Source organism: Colias eurytheme, chromosome 8 (genome assembly GCF_061535395.1).
Source record: "Colias eurytheme isolate Ceu_HAF_F1 chromosome 8, ilColEury1 Martin Lab GWU primary, whole genome shotgun sequence".
Lineage (NCBI taxonomy): Eukaryota > Metazoa > Arthropoda > Insecta > Lepidoptera > Pieridae > Colias > Colias eurytheme.
In genome coordinates, this window is record NC_142987.1 from 11,059,101 (window position 1) to 11,079,380 (window position 20,280).

At 34.6% G+C, this 20,280-nt stretch overlaps 1 protein-coding gene across 1 annotated transcript in view; it reads right to left on the reverse strand.

The window, feature by feature from the left end:
- The window catches only part of tty (tweety), an 86,186-nt gene that overhangs the window by 609 nt on the left and 65,297 nt on the right, over positions 1–20,280 (reverse strand). The window contains exons 6-15 of the mRNA XM_090104956.1: positions 18,618–18,761; positions 18,028–18,240; positions 17,545–17,673; positions 16,064–16,201; positions 15,733–15,877; positions 14,900–15,045; positions 11,803–11,900; positions 11,250–11,420; positions 11,103–11,118; positions 406–634 (exon numbers count right to left, since the gene is read on the reverse strand). Of these exons, the coding sequence (XP_089961082.1) occupies positions 437–634; positions 11,103–11,118; positions 11,250–11,420; positions 11,803–11,900; positions 14,900–15,045; positions 15,733–15,877; positions 16,064–16,201; positions 17,545–17,673; positions 18,028–18,240; positions 18,618–18,761 (1,398 nt within the window). The 3' untranslated portion in view covers positions 406–436. The remainder of the gene's footprint in view (positions 1–405; positions 635–11,102; positions 11,119–11,249; positions 11,421–11,802; positions 11,901–14,899; positions 15,046–15,732; positions 15,878–16,063; positions 16,202–17,544; positions 17,674–18,027; positions 18,241–18,617; positions 18,762–20,280) is intronic.

A 20,280-nucleotide genomic window follows, 5' to 3' on the forward strand; every position in this document is an offset into this window, starting at 1 on the left:
GTTTGAAATTTTGAACTAAATGCTTATGTATTTTATGGCAAAATTAAAATAATGAATTAAATGTTGGTGTGTATCATGTCTTGTTGTAAATATTTGAAAAATACTGAAACTTCAACTGCAATGTGCCACGTTAAAAATAATAAAATACAAACTTAAACATTTATTTATTCAACGCCGTGAACAAATGAGTTATCGTGTAAGTGGATTAGCGAGTGAGTTATCGTGTAAGTGAATTAGCGAATTAGTCAGCGTGTAAGTGGATTAGCGAATGAGTTAGCGTGTAAATGGATTAGCGAATGAGTTAGCGTGTAAGTGAATTACCAAGTGAGGTAGCGTGTAAGTGGATTACCGAGTGAGTTAGCGTGTAAATGTGATAGACTAAGTTATGATGTTATACAAACGCACCAGCAGGCTCGGGCGCGCCGCCAGGCCGTTCTCAGTAGAAGTCGTTGCTCTCGAGCGTCTTGCACTGCTTGCTGAGTGTCGCGTACTTGCCGTTGTGCGGAGCCCGGCCCAGTGTGTGCGAGCCGCCCAGGGCTCCGCCCAGCGCGCCCCCTAGGGCTCCGCCACTGTTGCGGCCGAGGGTCGCGCTGCCGGATACGCGCGATCTGCGGGTAGGTATATTGAGACGTGTGTGAATATGTACACATAAAAAAGAGTAAATAACTACACAACGTTTTGACAACATAAATATATATGTATATATTTTGAGTCAAACATAATAATAGAATGTTTGACTCAGAAGTGACATGAAAGTTTTACATGTCAAAACAAAAGAAAGAAGTTTCACCGCTTATTCTGATACGTACGTTTACATTTATCATTTCAAACGATAAGTAATGCATGAAATTTTACGCCAAAAAGGATCAAATAGAGCGGTGAAACCCGTCACAACTTTTTTCCTTTATTTTTAAGGTGATTGCAACGATCTGTTCCCAGCCAATATCCCGCTAGATGGCGCTGAATTCTACATTTCTAGTTTATTTGAGTTTTTGCGTAATTGGAATAGTCATCAAACCTAGGAATAGTCATGGCGGTTACTGAATATTATATTTTATTGAAATATGTTATATCATTGCCTTAAAATCCACCCAATTCGGTAAAATTATGCGTTTTAACATCTGTCATTGCATACAGGGTCGTTTACACACACAGACGTATACAAAAATGATAAAGATTTAACTCTAGATGGCGTGAATGTAAAGCGCGTCACACACGGTGAAGATACTACCTATAATATTTTATCTAATCTAGTAATATTTTATATTACAGTATCTTAAGGTATCCGGTATCAGCGTTCTGACCATCATTTTTCTTTTTTCGCTGTAGAACCGCCATCCTGTTACAAATGACCCACAAAGGAGAATGACCACGGGTGGTATCGGTAAAATTTTAGTTGTGCCACGTATTCGTTATATTGTTAATTCCTATTTGTATTTATAATGATCATATGTATCAATATTAAGTCTTAATTAAACCGGATAAATTGAAATAATAGTAAAAGTAAAAGTTTTTCTTTTGAAACATGTATGACTACGTATGGAATCGGTAAAATACTAGTTGTGTCACGTGTTCGTGATATTGTTAATTCCTATTTGTATTTATAATGATCATATTTATCACTATTAAGTTGTAATTATACCGAATAAATAGAAATAAAAGTAAAAGTTTTGTTTTGACACATACCTATATCTATCTCTCTTGCAAACGTCATATGTCATAGTTTCTATTTGAAATGTCAAATGAATGTGTTCGACGCATTGTTCGATGTTATTTTGAAATAATGTTTAAATTACGATTTACTTTTCACATTTGTCTTGTAAATTAAAATATTACCTATGTAATAAATGTAAAACTTAACGTTCATCGTTAGTTTAAACTCGATTAAGTAGTTTTTTGAAGTGTTGAATAAAACTATTGTTTTATTTTTATTGTCGCGAACTGCGGCTTATTTACATAAAAACTTTAATCATATCTAAAAGTACTAACATCAAGCTTTAAATTGAGCTATATTTCATCTTGACACAATAAGTTTGATTGCGATACCAAGTGCCATAGTCACTTGGGCAATCTCCTGTGCCCAACCAGCAAAGATGTCCTATAACAATAACTTACATCACTAAAAAGCTTTTTAAATGACGTATAACAGTGTCGCGGTGACAAGCTTGTTGTATAATAGCGTTTAATGAGATGATTTTGCTCTATAATCATACACAGCAAATTTGTCCCATAACAAGGTGATGTAAACATTTATATAACTATTTTATACGGCGTTTATAGAGCAGCTCTTATCCAGATTTTGGTACAGCAATAACAGGACGATATTATCACATAACAGCGCTGGTGGTCTCTTTTTTACAGCATATTAGTGCAATAAACGATTCCAGGGTAACCTTTATAGTCCCATGCCTATAGAGGCGTAAAAAAATCTACAATACGACAATTTAGTGTTGTAATGGTTTTCCTTATTACTATTATAGCACTGTGAATCTTCATGGTTGCTGAAACTCCATAATAGAGCAATTAGGTGATATATCCGAGTTTTATATCACTTCTTTGTAACCTAATTGAATTATATTAGTGTTTTTCTGCCCATTATAACGCAGTGGTTTAATAGCTGAGTGGTCAGAGTTATAGGACTGATTTACTGTATAAAAGAGTTATAACTCTGTTATGTAACAAAAACGGCGTATTAATGTAGTAAAATGCGACACTTACGAGAGATATACGGCCTATAAGAGAGTTTCTTTCACTTTAAAACAACAAAAACCTGCCATATTGTCAGCACCGTCTCGTAAATAATTGAAGGGTTCTATTTAATAATCATGGATTGAATGAATTTAAAAAAATCGCAGCTTCAGTAACGATTGTCACCAGACAAATTCAAGGTGAGGCTTCGAATACGGACAATGATTCCGTAGAATCTGTTACATCCTATGAACAAAACCAAGTTAACAGCCATCATGTGGTTTGTGATAATTCAGAAGCAGACCATTCAGACACTAGTGTTTTGCTTGACACTTCGGGATCGGAATCTAAAAATCGGAATTTACACTAGAAAATACAAAATAAAACATGTTATGGGTTTTCTATTTACATCAGGGAACCCTACTAATTTAATCCAGTATATGGCATGACAGTTGTCAAAACTGCGTTCGCTTGCGGACGTATAATAGCCACGGAGTTGCTATTTGGCATCCTATAAAGCAATTTGGTGTAAAATTAGTTTTTTAATTACTTAAAACTCAATAATTCGAGGGGGGCATGAAAAAAACAGCGTAATTATGCATATAATCTATCAGTAAAATTTCATTCACAGGTCAGTTTATGTATCTAACATAATTAACAGTGTAACAAAAATTAATACTCGACACCACGATGATGGTTCCTATAGTCATTTACTCGTATTATCAATTGGTACACGATTTACCATTTTGTATTATAATTATAGCGTCGCAGTGACTTGTACATCGCAACTTCGTGCTACAAAAGATTTGCGGTTACTCTTAAAACACAACTTCGCGCTGTAACAGCATCGCGGTTCCTTTTATATCACTACTTCGCTCTATAACAGCATCGCGATTCTATAAGTGTACTCTTCTATAGGTCCAATTGGCATCTGAGTTGCTGCTACAGCAACACAATACCATCAAATGGCTTTATAAATGCGCCACTTTGGGGTTTATACAACGTTCTTATCACCCTTATAGAACTACCAGTTAGCACCTCTGAAACGTTCTTATCCCTTCTATAGAGCAACGATTTGCTGGTTGGGTGGTTTTCATTTTTCTGTATGGGTAGACAAAACTTCAAAACGCCACCTGCTACGGTTTATATTATTATGAACGATTAGCTTTCCGCCCGCATTTTCAAAAAAAAACCCGTATAGTTCCCGTTCCCGTGGGGTTTCCGGGATAAAACCTATTCAATGTGTCCAAGTTACGTTCTATATGTGTGCTAAATTTCATTGTAATCGGTTCAGTAGTATTTGCGTGAAACACACACATACACATCCTCACAAACTTTCGCATTAGTAGGAAGTAGGATTGTTATAAAAATAAAAGTTATATTTGTTGGCGTAAACTATTTTATTGTAATTTTGGGAAATAAATAATGTCAAAATTGATTACCTACAATAAAACGCAGTTTTATTTTATTACCTACATTACACTATTGTTTTTTTTTTATCAAAACATGTATTTGAAGTAGCAAATATGATATTATGCTGATCCAAGCATTTTCACTCAAAACTAATATCACTAATGATTTGTAAAAGTAAATTATTTCAAAATACATTTCATAACCAACAAGTAAGAATAATTATTCATACAACAACAAATCAAAAACACTATTTACTATGGAAAAAAAACCAGGAAGGTGAAAAACATATTTACGATTTCGATGCACTCGACTTTTAGTAAAATAATAGGTAAAAATATATTATGGTTTTGATCACAGACATATCTGTGGTTTTGATTTTAGCTACTAGTATCAGAAAGCTGCGTGTTCAATGCACGTCGGGGTCCCACAACTGTGGAGGAAGGAAGGTAGAATACCTCCATCGAATAAGTGAAGTTTCTCGACATACTCGATTTGCCGGCCGGCCTCAATGAAAATAGTCCGAAAGTTGTATATGTGCTCTGTAACGAAAAAATTTCGCTAGCGCGATTCAGAGTGAGGTGTCGTACAATATACCTAATGAAGTTTTTCATCTTTTTATTTTACTGCAAATACAAAATAAAAATTAAACAATGGTAATGTAAATTCTAAACAAACTACTACCAAAATACAATTAGAACAAAAATCATTTGACTGGTTGATTTCACCCAGAGGCCAGAGGCGGCTCGTGACAAAATTGTATGGGTGTTCACTTGAAATAAAACAACGAAAATACAATAGCGTAGCAGGATAATTTATTACAAAAAAAAATGAGCACCACATTTTATAAATGTCTATAACACTAAAAATTACAAAGTACAGGCTATTTCAAAACGAATTCAATGACTAGGTATCAATAATTAGTAAATCACCGAATTTGCATTCGCGAGCGTAGGTATCCATAGTGTTTGTCACTGACGGTCACTGACCTCTATAACTTATAGTTATAGAGGTCAGTGGTGTTTGTTGTGTAAACATGTATGTATTTGAGTAGTTAGTAGCATATTATATTCTGAATTTCTGATCCATGCCTATTCACTCAAAACTAATAACACTAATGATTTGTAACAGTAAATTATTTCAATAGGTAGGTATATTTTGAACATTTCCCAACAAGACGTAAGAATAATTATTCGTAGGTATACAAGATACAATAACAAATCTAATACACTATTTATTATTTTATTATTTACTAGCGGTCCGCCCCGGCTTCGCCCATGGTACATGTTTACGTTTTCTCTCCATAAGAAGTAATAGCTAGAGAGCTAGCGCAAAGCTACCTGTATGTATTTGACCAGACCTGGATTTTTGTGTGTTGATTCCCCTATACCTACTATACATGAGATGAGGAGTCACTAAGCCCAGAGTGGTGGACGGGGCGCGCGCTTAGGTAAGACAGGTGGAAATTTTTGGCGAACTTTGAAACCATTTGACCACGTCTGCCATTTTGATATTTGAAAATAGATTATTATTACTATCGGAAAATAACAATGGCAGACCATTATCACGCGGATAACATTCTGGCAGACACTTATGAAAGTGCTGAAAAAAATACAATTTGAAAGTATTTGACCAGATCTGCCATTCATATATTTTATTTATTAGGGTCTTAAAAACTTATTTTCGAAACGGCAGACATTTTCATTGCGTACAGACTTCAGCAGACAACAAAACTTTACAGACTTCAGCAGTCAACAAGACTTAGCTTCTACATGGTCAGATGTATATATGTATTACGTTCCCTGACCTTACATCAATGATTTACTTTATTAATGTTTTTATGGTCATTTACATTTAATTTTGAAAACTATGGAATAAAATTTATAAATTTGATGATACAAAACTAAATATACATTTGTAAAGAATCTCAAATATAAAGTTGTGTTGCAAATAACAAATCATCATTTAAATATTTAGTTTATTTCTTTATTTAAGAAACAATTAACAATTACAAAACAACATAAAAAAACACGCATGCATTTATTGAAATGTTCATTCATCATCACTATCGTATGGCGTTGTGTGACTCGTCTTCATAATCCATTGAATCGGATTCTGTAAAAGTAAAACGTAAATTATATAATAAAAGAAATGAGTTATTATAAACTTACCTAGTAAGGCAATGCTACTAGGTAAGTTTATAATACTGCTTTCCGAATCGGTGGTAAATTTTAAAATATGTAATGACGTTTCAAAAGTGCTTCTATAAGAAGTCTAATTGAATAAATAAATGTTTGAGTTTGAGTTTGAGTTTGAATGCCTTTGATGTCGCACGATGCCGCCGCGCCGCCAGTGTAGGTACTTCTGCTGCTACATGAAAATATGCTAGGGTTGCAACAAATGGGAAATAAAACAATTGTGATTATTACTATTATGATGTAATCATTTATTCATATTATGTACATTCAAAACAATTGCTATTATTAAATCTGATGTAATTATTTTTTCATAAATATATAATTATTATTAATTACATAATATATTGCACTGTGAAATATTTACGTATCACTTTATTTTTGATGTTCTTAATTGTCTTTTATAAAATTTAAGTGACGCATTCGCATTGGGATCAACAATCCGATAAGAAAAGAATGGAGACAACATATACATAGCTTTGATTTCAATTCTACAGATACAAAATATACAATCTATCTAAAATGATACAACGGATGTTTCCTGCGTTTTCTCGTCAAAATACCGAAACAACGTAATTATTGTATAGTAGTTGGGCGTGAAAGTAAAAAAACAAATGAAAAGTGTTTTCCATATGATTATTTATTAAATTTACGCGATTAAGAATAATTTCAACGATACAATTTAGTAACCGAGAATTCAGAGGATTAAAGAAAATACCTGCCTGATCATTTTATCAAACTCTAAAAGAATTATGGTTATTTCGCATCACTCGGTTTATTAGTTTGGTAATAATTATTAAAGGTAGTTACAACCCTAGCCATTGAGTCGAACGGTAGGCAACACAATATCGACTTTGTGCGGGTACATATGGTACATTTCTTCTTGCTGTGAAGCGTAATTATTATTATTAAGATTTTTTAGGCTATTTTGAATCAGCTGTTCTAATTTAATTCTAGAAATTTATTAAAACGTGATTTTTTTAAAAGTATATTATGAGTTTATAAATACCTCAACCAATAGTTATTGTGTCCTATCCTCATTTCTTTATATCTTGGTAGTTAACTAAAGTGTTAAATTTACATAACCTCAACAACAACATTTACACTGCCACTGCACTAAAACTAAACTAACTAGCTCTCTAGCTATAAGAACCATCCTCGTACTTCAAGGGATATAATAAAAAAAGAATTATCGAAATCGGTTCAGCCGTTCTCGAGTTATGCGCTTACCAACACATTTTGCGATTCATTTTTATATTAGACTAGCGGTCCGCCCCGGCTTCGCCCGTGGTACATGTTTACGTTTTCTCTACATAAGAACCATCCTCGTACTTCAAGGAATATAATAAAAAAAGAATTATCGAAATCGGTTCAGCCGTTCTCGAGTTATGCGCTTACCAACACATTTTGCGATTCATTTATATATATATACTAGCGGTCCGCCCCGGCTTCGCCCGTGGTACATAATATTTACGTTTTCTCTACATAAAAACCATCCTCGTACTTCAAGGAATATAATAAAAAAAGAATGATCGAAATCGGTTCAGCCGTTCTCGAGTTATGCGCTTACCAACACATTTTGCGATTCATTTTTATATATGTATAAGATAAGATTATGTGAAAATAACCAGGAAGGTGAAAAACATATTTACGAAAACATAGTAACATAATATGGCTGTCGCTACAATAATTATATTTCAATTTTATCTTTTTATACCTAGTAGAACTGGCCGACGAATAAAAAAAATCGTATTAGAATAAATACAATAAATTACGGAACAAAAAAAGGATTGTAAGTTGTAACTGAATTAGGTATGTTTGTTTCTGGGCGCACCGTTTTCGACGACGCGACGCGCGACGTAAGCGTATAGGTATAGGTACCTACTTTGCTAAAACAAACTAATAAAATTGTGTGTCTGTCTGAAAATTCGGAAAAGCATATTTTGCAAGTTTGTAATTACTTTGATAGTTTACCGATTTATAATAATTGTAATTGTAATTGTATAATATATAATTTGCAATGTGGTGAAATTTCATAAAAATCACGGGCCAATTTTTTGTTTTGAATCCCACCGAAAATATAATTGCGTTATTAGAATAATTAATTACTATACCTACCCACGATCAATTATTACAATATAGTCTCAAATGCATACTAGAGAAATATTGCAATTTGATTCAATTAAAATGCATAGCATACAAAAATAAATTCACAACACAAGAAATTCCGCGCGCAAATCATAGCGCGTGTCAATGAAATCAAGAATGTTTTATATCAAGCCGACGCGGACGACGACGCGACGCCGAACAAAAGTACCTACGACGGACGACCACGCTTCGAGTTGCCAAACAACATGAGTAATAAATTGTTTACAAAAAAAACAAGTTTTCCATTTTTCTGTATGAGTAGACAGAACTTCAAAACGCCACCTGCTACGGTTTATATTATGAACGATTGTTATAAAAATAAAAGTTATATTTGTTGGTGTAAACTATTTTATTGATCAATAATTTTGGAATTTAAAATTGTCAACATTGATTACAATAAAACGCAGTTTTATTTTATTACACTATTGTTTTTTTTATCAAAACATGTATTTGAAGTACCATATAATATTATGCTGATCCAAGCATTTTCACTCAAAACTTATAGGTATCACTAATGATTTGTAAAAGTAAATTATTTCAATATACATTTCATAACCAACATGAAAGAATAATTATTATTATTCCTACCTACAACAACAAACCTAAAACACTATTTACTATGGGAAAATAACCAGGAAGGTGAAAAACATATTATTATTTACGATTTCGACGCACTCGACTTTTAGTAAAATATAGTAGGTAAACATAATATTATGGTTTTGATTTTTGCTACTAGTATAAGAAAACTGCGTGTTCAAACTACTTGTTTGTCTGTCTGAAAATTCGGAAGTACTTTGGTAGTTTACCGATTTATAATAATATTGTATATATCGTTGTTTAAAAAATATTCAAACACAATAAAATATGATATACTGATTTATCACTGGTTTCAGTGATGAACTGATGAGTCAATTATAGCCACTATACTTTCGTCATACGTGTGTATGATTGATGTGATTTGCAACGTGGTGATATTTCAGAAAAATCACGGGTCAAATTGTCCCACCGAAAATATAACTGCGTTATAAGAATAACTATACCTACGATAAATTATACATAATACAATATAGTCTCAAATGCATACTAGTGAAATATTTTATTTTAATCAATAAAATAAAAAAAAAAAATAAAAAATAATAATAATACAAAAATAAATTCACAACACAAGAAAATCCGCGCGCAAATCATAGCGCGTGACAATGAAATCAAGAACTTTCGAGCCGACGCGGACGACGAAGGAGCCTAACAAAAGTACCTACAATCATAGGCGGCTCGTGACAAAATTGTATGGCCGTGTTCACTTGAAATAAAACAACGAAAATAGGTACCTACAATAGCGTTAGCAGTACAAAAAAAATGAGCACCACATTATAAATGTCTATTTATACACTAAAAATTATAGAGTATTTCAAAACGAATTCAATTATTATTTAGCAATAATTAGAAAATCCCCGAATTTGCATTCGTGATCGTATTCATAGTGTTTGTCTACACTAATATTATAAAGAGGAAAACTTTGTTTGTTTGTTTGATTGTAATGAATAGGCTCATAAACTACTGGACATTTTACCAATGTTTGCAAGTTTGTGATTACTTTGATAGTTTACCGATTTATAATAATTGTATACTTATATCATTGTTTAAAAATATTCAAACACAATATGATATAGGTACTGATTTATCACTGGTTTCAGTGATGAACTGATGAGTCAATGTTAGCCACAATACTAATCACTTTCGTCATACATGTGTATGAACTATGATTGATGTGATTTGCAATGTGGTGAAATTTCATAAAAATCACGGGCCAATTTTTTGTTTTGAATCCCACCGAAAATACATATATTACTAATTGCGTTATTAGAATAATTAATTACTATACCCACGATCAATTATTACAATTTACAATATAGTCTCAAATGCATACTAGAGAAACATTGCAATTTGAATCAATTAAAATGCATAGCATACAAAAATAAATTCACAACACAAGAAATTCCGCGCGCAAATCATAGCGCGTGTCAATGAAATCAAGAATGTAATTTTATATCAAGCCGACGAACGACGACGCCGAACTAAAGTACCTACAGTACCATTTACCTTCAGTGTACAATACAGTTTACAGACCTACGACGGACGAACAATAATGAGTAATAAATAAAAAAAAACATAGTTTCTAAGGTCATTAGTTTTATTTTATTTTATTGTTATTTTCTTTGAACGATTGGAAATGAAATTACTCAATTTTTACACAGAACTTTGATTTATTAGAATTATGCTCATTATGCATAAGATAACGAACGCGAATGCACGACATCTAGCGCGTCAATGTCTAAACATCGCCTTTCGTTTAGACATTGACGCGCTAGATCTGTAATAAGTATATAGTCTATGCGCTAGATGTCGTGCTTTATGTCGTGTTTCGCTTGGCAAAAGTCACGCACACTACTGTAGAAGTGTCAAATTTTTCCGGTATTTTACTGTTGTTTTTCTAAGTAAATATTGTAAATTATTGATTAAAAAGGTCGAACGCGCACACATTTCATTATAGAGAAGTGATAAAATGATTAGTTTTAAAGAAATAGTGTCTGTGTTAAGTGTTTAGAGGTAATCAAAAATGTATGGAGGGACGGTCGGAACATCAACCTTAAGCTATTGCATAGCTTCTATCGCGGGCCTTGAGCGCGGGTACCGAATCGAGAAATTCCGTCCGACGGGCTCGGAGGTGTGGCTTGAAGGCATAGCATGCAATAGCTTTACCGCGGCAGTCCCCGAGTGCCACACGTCTTTTTTTCCCTTATTTCCTACCTGGGCCGTTCCCGTTCCCTCTCACTCAAGTCCATGAGCTGCACAGCCGCGCTGTATGACGGCGGCTTGCCGTTCGGGAACGGGGCCGGGCGGGGCAGCGTGCGGGCGGCTGCGGGCCCGCACGCTGCACCCGCTAGGAACGGCGCTTGTTCTTCCGCTGGGGACGCGCGTCTGGGGATAAATACGGTGTTAGATTACAAAAAATGGTGATAACTGAAATTAAGACTCGTTTTGAACAAAAAAAGAGGTAAAAACAACAAATTACTCTCATCGTTTACATTCTATTGTATTTTTAACACATCTTATTCCAATTTTTTTTTTAATTTATAAATTTAACGTGAATCTCCAACTATTCTCGTCATATTGTGATAATCAACATGGTAATATAGTGAAAAAAGAAACCAAAATGATATTTAACTTGATAATATATCCTTACAGTAGATAAACGCAATAAGATAACATAAATATAATAATAAATATATAAAATAATATAATATAAATATAATAAAATAATCTCAAACTACCCTCATCATGTGATAACAAATAAACTTACTTAGTGTTGATATAAATCCAAGCGTGCGAATCGACCAACACGATGGCTGTGAAGAGAAACCCGGCCACCACAGCTGCCAGCAGCTGAAGGCTTAGAGCCTGTAAAAAATGATATTTCAATACCTTTCACACATTTATACCAATTGAGGGGAAGGACACATTACAAAAAAAATATGACATTTAAATGTACGAAAATACAAAAAGAAAACACATATATTTTCATTTGGCGCCCTAACTGAAGCACAGCACCCTCAATTTCTATTATTATGTTGTTTAGCACCATTTTCTATTGACGTTGAATAAATGTCTAGAATTATCCTCAAAAATTGTCCGATGCACTCCGCCTACGCGTACTAGGCAGAGTTTATAAGCGATACAATAGATATTGTAAATTTGTCATCGATCGTTTCACCCGTGGGACATCCACTGCTGGACAAAAGACAATTAGACTGGGGTAGAAGCCTTTGAAAATAATGAAAAGATAAAAAAAATCGCAGTCGGATGAAACCCATTATAAAAGGAGGGGAATATGATAAAAAATGTAAGGAAAAATAAATTACGGTCAATCCGAGTTCGGGAAGCGGGAGGGGGGAGCTTTTAAGAGAAAAAAATGGTTTCTCTCGATTTCCGACAAAACTACAAGTCCTATAGAAAAAAGTTCAATGGCAAAGTTGTAGGTAATTAAAAGTTCTACAACTTTTGTATTCACAATTTTTTCACATAACCTAAAAATTTAGGTGAAAAATTCAAGAAACCAAGTTTTTGGTCTTTTATTTCTATCTACTTCAAAATTTATTTTTTTTCTACAAAATTTGGTGGAAACTTACTTTATTATGTCCCAAATACACTGTAATTTATTTGATTGAAAATATTTATTTTTTCGCCTTATTTTGAATTAATACCAAAAAAACAACCTAATTTTCAATCGAAAAGTCACCCGTCAAAATATCAGCTTTTTTCAAAAACTTGGGGTGCCTTTTATTCATTGAAATCTCTACTTTCATATGGTGTAAAAAAAAATAAACACCACTATAGTAAATGTTCTCAGGAAATGCATACAAACAGTGTGATAATGAGCTTTTACTAAATCAGGCACACTTCTTGAACTCTATATCTTCTCTTGTATCGGCTTTTCGGTAATATTTCAAAAGAAAAATAATTATCTGTTCTAAGTTTAATATTTTACAGCATATTCAAAAGCAAAATGATGTCGATAAAAACATTTCAGGTAGTTCGAGAAGTGTGCCTGATTTGGTAAAAGCTAATTTTCAGACTGTTTGTATGCATTTCCTGAGAACATTTACTATGGTGGTGTTTATTTTTTTTACATCATATAAAAGTAGAGATTTCAATAAATAAAAGGCACCCCAAGTTTTTGAAAAAAGCTGATATTTTGACGGGTGACTTTTCGATTGAAAATTAGGTTGTTTTTTTGGTATTAATTCAAAATAAGGCGAAAAAATAAATATTTTCAATCAAATAAATTACAGTGTATTTGGGACATAATAAAGTAAGTTTCCACCAAATTTCGTAGAAAAAAAATAAATTTTGAAGTAGATAGAAATAAAAGACCAAAAACTTGGTTTTTTGAATTTTTCACCTAAATTTTTAGGTTATGAGAAAAAATTGTGAATACAAAAGTTGTAGAACTTTTAATTACCTACAACTTTGCCATTGAACTTTTTTCTATAGGACTTGTAGTTTTGTCGGAAATCGAGAGAAACCATTTTTTTCTCTTAAAAGCTCCCCCCTCCCGCTTCCCGAACTCGGATTGACCGTAATTTATTTTTCCTTACATTTTTATCATATTCCCCTCCTTTTCTAATGGGTTTCATCCGACTGCGATTTTTTTTTGTTTCAAAAATTATCTACTCTAGTCTAAATGACATAATATTTATTACGATTTACTTCACATTTATCTTCTAAATTATAATGAAAATGAAAATGAAAAATATATTTATTTCATACACACAATGATATTATACAATAACGCCCCTAAATACCGGGGCCTCTCCTCTAATACGGAGAGGCAAATGCTGTAGTAGTCCACCTTATTAAGATATTTTTGAATGTATTTATTGTATTTTAAGATTTAATTTTTTTTTCCATGTAAAGTGTTTAGGTAGTTATAAGTCAAAAATTTGTAAAAGTATTTGTGATTAACCCGTGACACGTTCTACGCACAATATTTGTGTCGTAACGCAAATTGTACTGTAGTGTACTGCGCACAAACTCTGTGCCTAACGCGGCCCGTGACATTGAAGGCCATCTGTAGTGAATTACAAGTGAATGTTTCCAGTATAAAAAATATTTCTCTATGCCTTAAACATTTATAATTCGAATCGACACGACTCCGAGACAGGCAATAGAGACCAAAACCACAAAATAAAAAAAAAAGTGAATCATTGATTGAGTTGCGTCATCGGCCATAGTTTGTGACATTTGTCTTGTTCAACGAATATTTGGATTGTGAATTATGCCGAGAGGAATAATTAGATGAGTGATAATTGAGACGTATATTACTGGAAATTTTACGTAGAATACGTTTATGATATTGGTTTTAGGGATATTTGAAGAATACTCAGTGAAAAAGTGTCTCAACTTTTCAGTGCGGAAGACGCAAAATGGCGCTTTTTTTCTTGTTTGTGAATAATGGAGATTTGTTATTATTCATAGTGAAATACGTTGTGTTAAATGTGTGAAAATATAAGTGAATGTATTTGGCAATCGTGTAGTGATATGAAAACGTGAATATGATCATTTGATGACTCAGCATTATCATGTAAGTGTTAGTATGTAAGCAATTAAAATTAAAACAAAAGAAAATCATTTTTTTATAATTTTATAGAAAAAATATATCGTCATGATTACATTTTTATGCTATAACTAGTTTCTTCCTCTATCCAAAAATATATAATACATGGCATATAATTATAGAACAATAGGGTAAATAAAATTTTCAAACTCGGTAGTCATAAAAAAGCTAGATTTCGTGAACTCCCTTGACACTATCGGGATCGGTGCCGGCTGTGCGCCAGACGCGTGATAGGTTAAACATATTTTCTTTCTTCTTTCAAATATGCTGGTCAAGTACGCACCTGTAGCCCCGCGTCGCACGCAGCCCGTGCCGCGGTCACAAAGTACGCCCGTGCCATGCGGCACTCGAGCGCGCTGCTCAGCGACACGAGCGCACGTTCCGCTTCGCCCGTGCCCGCGCCCAGCGCCCCCAGGGCCGGCTGCAGACCTGTATAATACAAAAAAATATTAATGCAGACCTGTGATGTAGATAATATTCAGTATATTGATATACGAGTCAAAAAATAACTATTTATACTGAGGACTTAAGAAAAAGTGAAGTCCCATGTCCCCTAGTGGGGTAAGGGGCAGATGCATTATACATCTGTTTCACTGAGGACAAGTAGGTGATCAGCCTTCTGTGTCCTACCTGACCGAGACATTTTTTTTTTCTTCGTCTCCACCGGGAATCGAACCCAAGACCCCTCTACGCTCACGCGTCAACCACTGTACCAAGGAAGCGGTCAAATCCAAATCCATAAAATGCAAACGAAATTACTCAGGAATTCAAATAGAAATCCAGCCCGAGGGACTCGAACTATAAATCGTTGTTCCATGTTCCTCGAAAACTCTACAACTAAACGAAACCATTATATCAAATACACTTAGATATTTCAAAAAATCACATCCGGCTCGAAGGACCTATAATTTGATCCTTTGAGCCGGATACAGCCCTTACAAACTACACCAAATAACTTTAATGGCCATTTTCCTGATTTATTTAGCTATCTATTAGCAAAAATACGTTACAATTTACACCACCACACAGCTACCACCGCGCGCTGTGCGTTGCGCAGCTCAGCTGTTACTTACCGAAACCTAACAAAGGTACAGACACACAAACACACAAACTGACCGGGATCGTTGAACAGCTGTGGAGCGCCACGAGACAGCACAGCCAGCGCCTGCCGCACAGCTACCACCGCGCGCTGTGCGTTGCGCAGTTCGGCTGTGAGCACGTTTTCACGGGACACCTTGCAAGACAGGTAGTAGTGGACCATCTGAAATAGATATTTTTAGATGTTTAGGTATTTAGGTGTACTAATTAAAAGGCTCACTTATGAGGCATGCATATTTATTGCGCTCGGCGATACGTCCGGCGATATCGATATTCGAAAAAGAGTTTATAAAGTTAAAATTTAAACTTTATAACCCTCCCCCCCCAATCCCCCCCATTAAATACATACATCAAGCGGCAATCTATGCGGTGCATACAGTGCGATAGCTCGTGCAGGATCCTGGCACGCGTCCGCAGCCGCCACCGAGCCCGCAACCAGCGCTGCACTTGCTGCCCAGCATGCTACTAGCGCACCTAGCGCACACACCTGTATGGATATGAAATAAAATATTAATAAGTTCGAAATCGTGATATTATCGACTAGAGTAGATAATTTTTGAAACAAAAAAAAATCGCAGTCGGATGAAACCCATTAGAAAAGGAGGGGAATATGATAAAAATGTAAGGAAAAATAAATTACGGTCAATCCGAGTTCGGGAAGCGGGAGGGGGGAGCTTTTAAGAGAAAAAAATGGTTTCTCTCGATTTCCGACAAAACTACAAGTCCTATAGAAAAAAGTTCAATGGCAAAGTTGTAGGTAATTAAAAGTTCTACAACTTTTGTATTCACAATTTTTTCACATAACCTAAAAATTTAGGTGAAAAATTCAAAAAACCAAGTTTTTGGTCTTTTATTTCTATCTACTTCAAAATTTATTTTTTTTCTACGAAATTTGGTGGAAACTTACTTTATTATGTCCCAAATACACTGTAATTTATTTGATTGAAAATATTTATTTTTTCGCCTTATTTTGAATGAATACCAAAAAAATAACCTAATTTTTAATCGAAAAGTCACCCGTCAAAATATCAGCTTTTTTCAAAAACTTGGGGTGCCTTTTATTCAGTATAAAAAATAAACACCACCATAGTAAATGTTCTCAGGAAATGCATACAAACAGTCTGAAAATTAGCTTTTACTAAATCAGGCACACTTCTCTCACTTTAGGTTATGTGAAAAAATTGTGAATACAAAAGTTGTAGAACTTTTAATTACCTACAACTTTGCCATTGAACTTTTTTCTATAGGACTTGTAGTTTTGTCGGAAATCGAGAGAAACCATTTTTTTCTCTTAAAAGCTCCCCCCTCCCGCTTCCCGAACTCGGATTGACCGTAATTTATTTTTCCTTACATTTTTATCATATTCCCCTCCTTTTCTAATAGGTTTCATCCGACTGCGATTTTTTTTATCTTTTCATTATTTTCAAAGGCTTCTACCCCAGTCTAATCGGTAAAAGTTAAAATTTTAAATCAAAATGTGGGTAGATGTAAATGGTCTTAAACATCGAGAGAATATTCAAATAAAGTTCAAATTAAGTAAAATATATCTAAGTTAGGTATGAAGTAGAGCGTGTGTACACGTGTCAGAAGTGAACCTTTTTTGGTAAGATTCAAAGATATCAAAATACATATAGTAAAGCGTTACTACATGACATGACAGTATTTCCGTGACGCGAAATTTTACTCTCAGCGCCTCTCCGCCCATAAGTTTCACTTCACAAAAATCAAAAATCGTCATTTAACACTGAAAAAATGTCCAAATGCCATGTCGCCCCTCCGCACCAGCCCGCCTGCAGCCCGGCCCGCTCCCACAGCACAGCCAACACTCACACACAGCAGCAGCAGCGCGCGCCGCGAGCGCCTGGCGGCGGCGGCCAGCAGCGCCACGCACACGGCGCCGCCGCAGCACCAGCCCGCCATACCGCCCGCCCACCGAGCTGCCTCCCAGATCCAAAGCCGCTGGAAACACGACACGTTTCATTAGTTTTATGATAATAAAAATATGTTAATGTTTTAAAAGAAAAATTGATTAGATCCAGCTCGAAGGACCAGTAATAAGTACATATTGAATAGGTGTAAAATGTAAAAACTGCAATAAAAATATGTGGAATTTAATAGCTACAATTGTTAAATTAAATTTTAACGTTTATTTCGCGACACAAACCGAAAGAATTAATAAGATCCGGCTCGAAGGACCACAAAGAGTTTTTATACTAAGTGTAGAAGATAATGTAAAATAGACGCTGGGAGATTATCCTATCGTTGTTAAAAGCTGCAGAGCAACTGACGTTTCTCAACTCCAACAGCGCTTACCTTCATAAACGCGTCCAGATTCAGCGCTGCCAGCGGGCGCCGCAAGTTGTCAGCGGCTGAAGCAGCTGTGCTCGCGTTGTTGCGCAGCGCTGACAGCGCTCGCAGCAGCGTGCCCAGCGCTGTCTGGTTGGCAACGGGCGCGTCTAGTGCATCAGCAAGTCGTGCTAGAGGTGCCCGTGCGCGGGAGCCCATCGCTTCTTCTAGTATGCTTGACTGAAAATAAGTTACCACGCATTATTTACATTTCTTTTTTGTCAGGATCGTAATTTGTTTCTTTTTTTTTGCAAAACATCGCATTGCAATTGCAAATATGATATTTGTAATTTTGGACAGTCTGTCAACTGCTGGAATCTAGGAGAATCAAAAAACTGTTTTTTTGCCAAACAGTGTACTTTTTGAAGTCCTGTAAATTGGTGTCCAATAATGACTAGAAACTACATTATTTTTATCATTTGACAATTTGAAAATTTTATCCTACAAGTAGGCACTATGTTACTGAAAGAACAAAAAAAAATACAAAGATCTTACCATAAATAATTTCGACCATATCTACTTCTAATTCCACTAAATCTATAGCTCCCATAAATTACCTGATTCTTAACAGTGTTAACCAGAGAAGCGAGCTGGTTACCAGCTTGGATGCTCTGCAGCATCGCGTTGTGAAGGTCATCATTGCCGAAGAGACCGACACCAATCGCGCCGCAACAGAGCACCGACAGTATCATTAAAGTTATCTGAAAATTATTGAATAAATATTAATTAGAATCAAATGTTCAACGACATCTGCCAACAAGCACTTGGCCAGCATGGTGGATAATGGCCTTAACTCTCATATGAGGTCGCTAACGATCCCGTGTCCCTGCAGTGGGAACAAATAAGACTCATAATGATGAACAACAATTTATGTATGATTTATAGCATTGTGATTAAAATTGCAAATAGGATTATTGTACAATCAGTTGTTATAATAAAATATTTTATATTTTCATTATGGGGATACACTCAATTTTGAAATCACACTACTAATGTAATGTTCCTCATATGTAATGTTAACAATATGTTCATTTAAAGTTGTGAATCAATAAAAAACATTATAAATGCAAAAGTTCCAACGTAATGTTGAACTTTTTCAATTTACATCAATGAAAAAGTTCCTCGCTGCTCGCTTGTGCAAAGTAATCTTTTATTAAAAAACTAAATCGATTTGCAGCAATTTAATATGCAGATGGATGACCTAAAAACATGTAGGCTAAGTTGTAGTTATATGGGTCAAGACGAGATATTCTAGCGTCTCTTAGTAGATGGCGTGAATTGTCCCCTAGGATTTTTTATGTTTGTATTGTTAAGATTTTTTTTTGTTTCTTCAAGATAATATTCCCATGTAACATTTTTGCATATCCATACTAATATTATAAATGCGAAAGTAACTCTGTCTGTCTGTCTGTTACTCAATCACGCCTAAACTACTGAACCAATTTGCATGAAATTTGGTATGGAGATATTTTGATACCCGAGAAAGGACATAGGATAGTGTTCGAGAAGGTACTCCCTGTGGGACACCTTCACTGCACTCCCGATTCGCGGTATTAAAATGGTACTGTAGGGGTTCGTCTAAATGAAACCAGCCTTGTACTCAGATTGATCTTTATTACCACTAAAAAATGTTGAACTGAAATTAATATTATGTTCTTACAAAAAAATAACTATAGCGAGATTTAAAAACGCTTAAAATAAATTACCGCCACCTATGATTAACTTAACGAACTAATGTAACTTTATACAATCTAATGATCTGTCATGAACATACCGCCCACCAAGGACATTTATTGAGGAAATGTCCTTACAAACAAAATCCGCCCACCTTGAGGGGACATCTTTAAATATAATTATACAAACTGAAACTTACATTATATATGAACTTAAATTAATCTTCTTACATTTTACTCGCAAACATTTTATCTACGCAACAATATCACTTTCTATAGCATAACTTAACTTAAACAAGTACACTTTAAACATCTTCAAAAATACAATATAATATAACAATTATTCTTTCCTTACTAAAATACACAATTTGTTGACAGGTCTTTAAATAATACTTTTTTTAACTAAGATACTGACAACTCTAGTAACTTTATCGTGACCTGGATGTTTGTCTATGATCTTACCCATGATCCACCGCATCGGCGGAAGATCATCTTCCTTTATGAGGACAATATCTCCTATATTAGGCTCGCTGGTTTTGGACTTCCA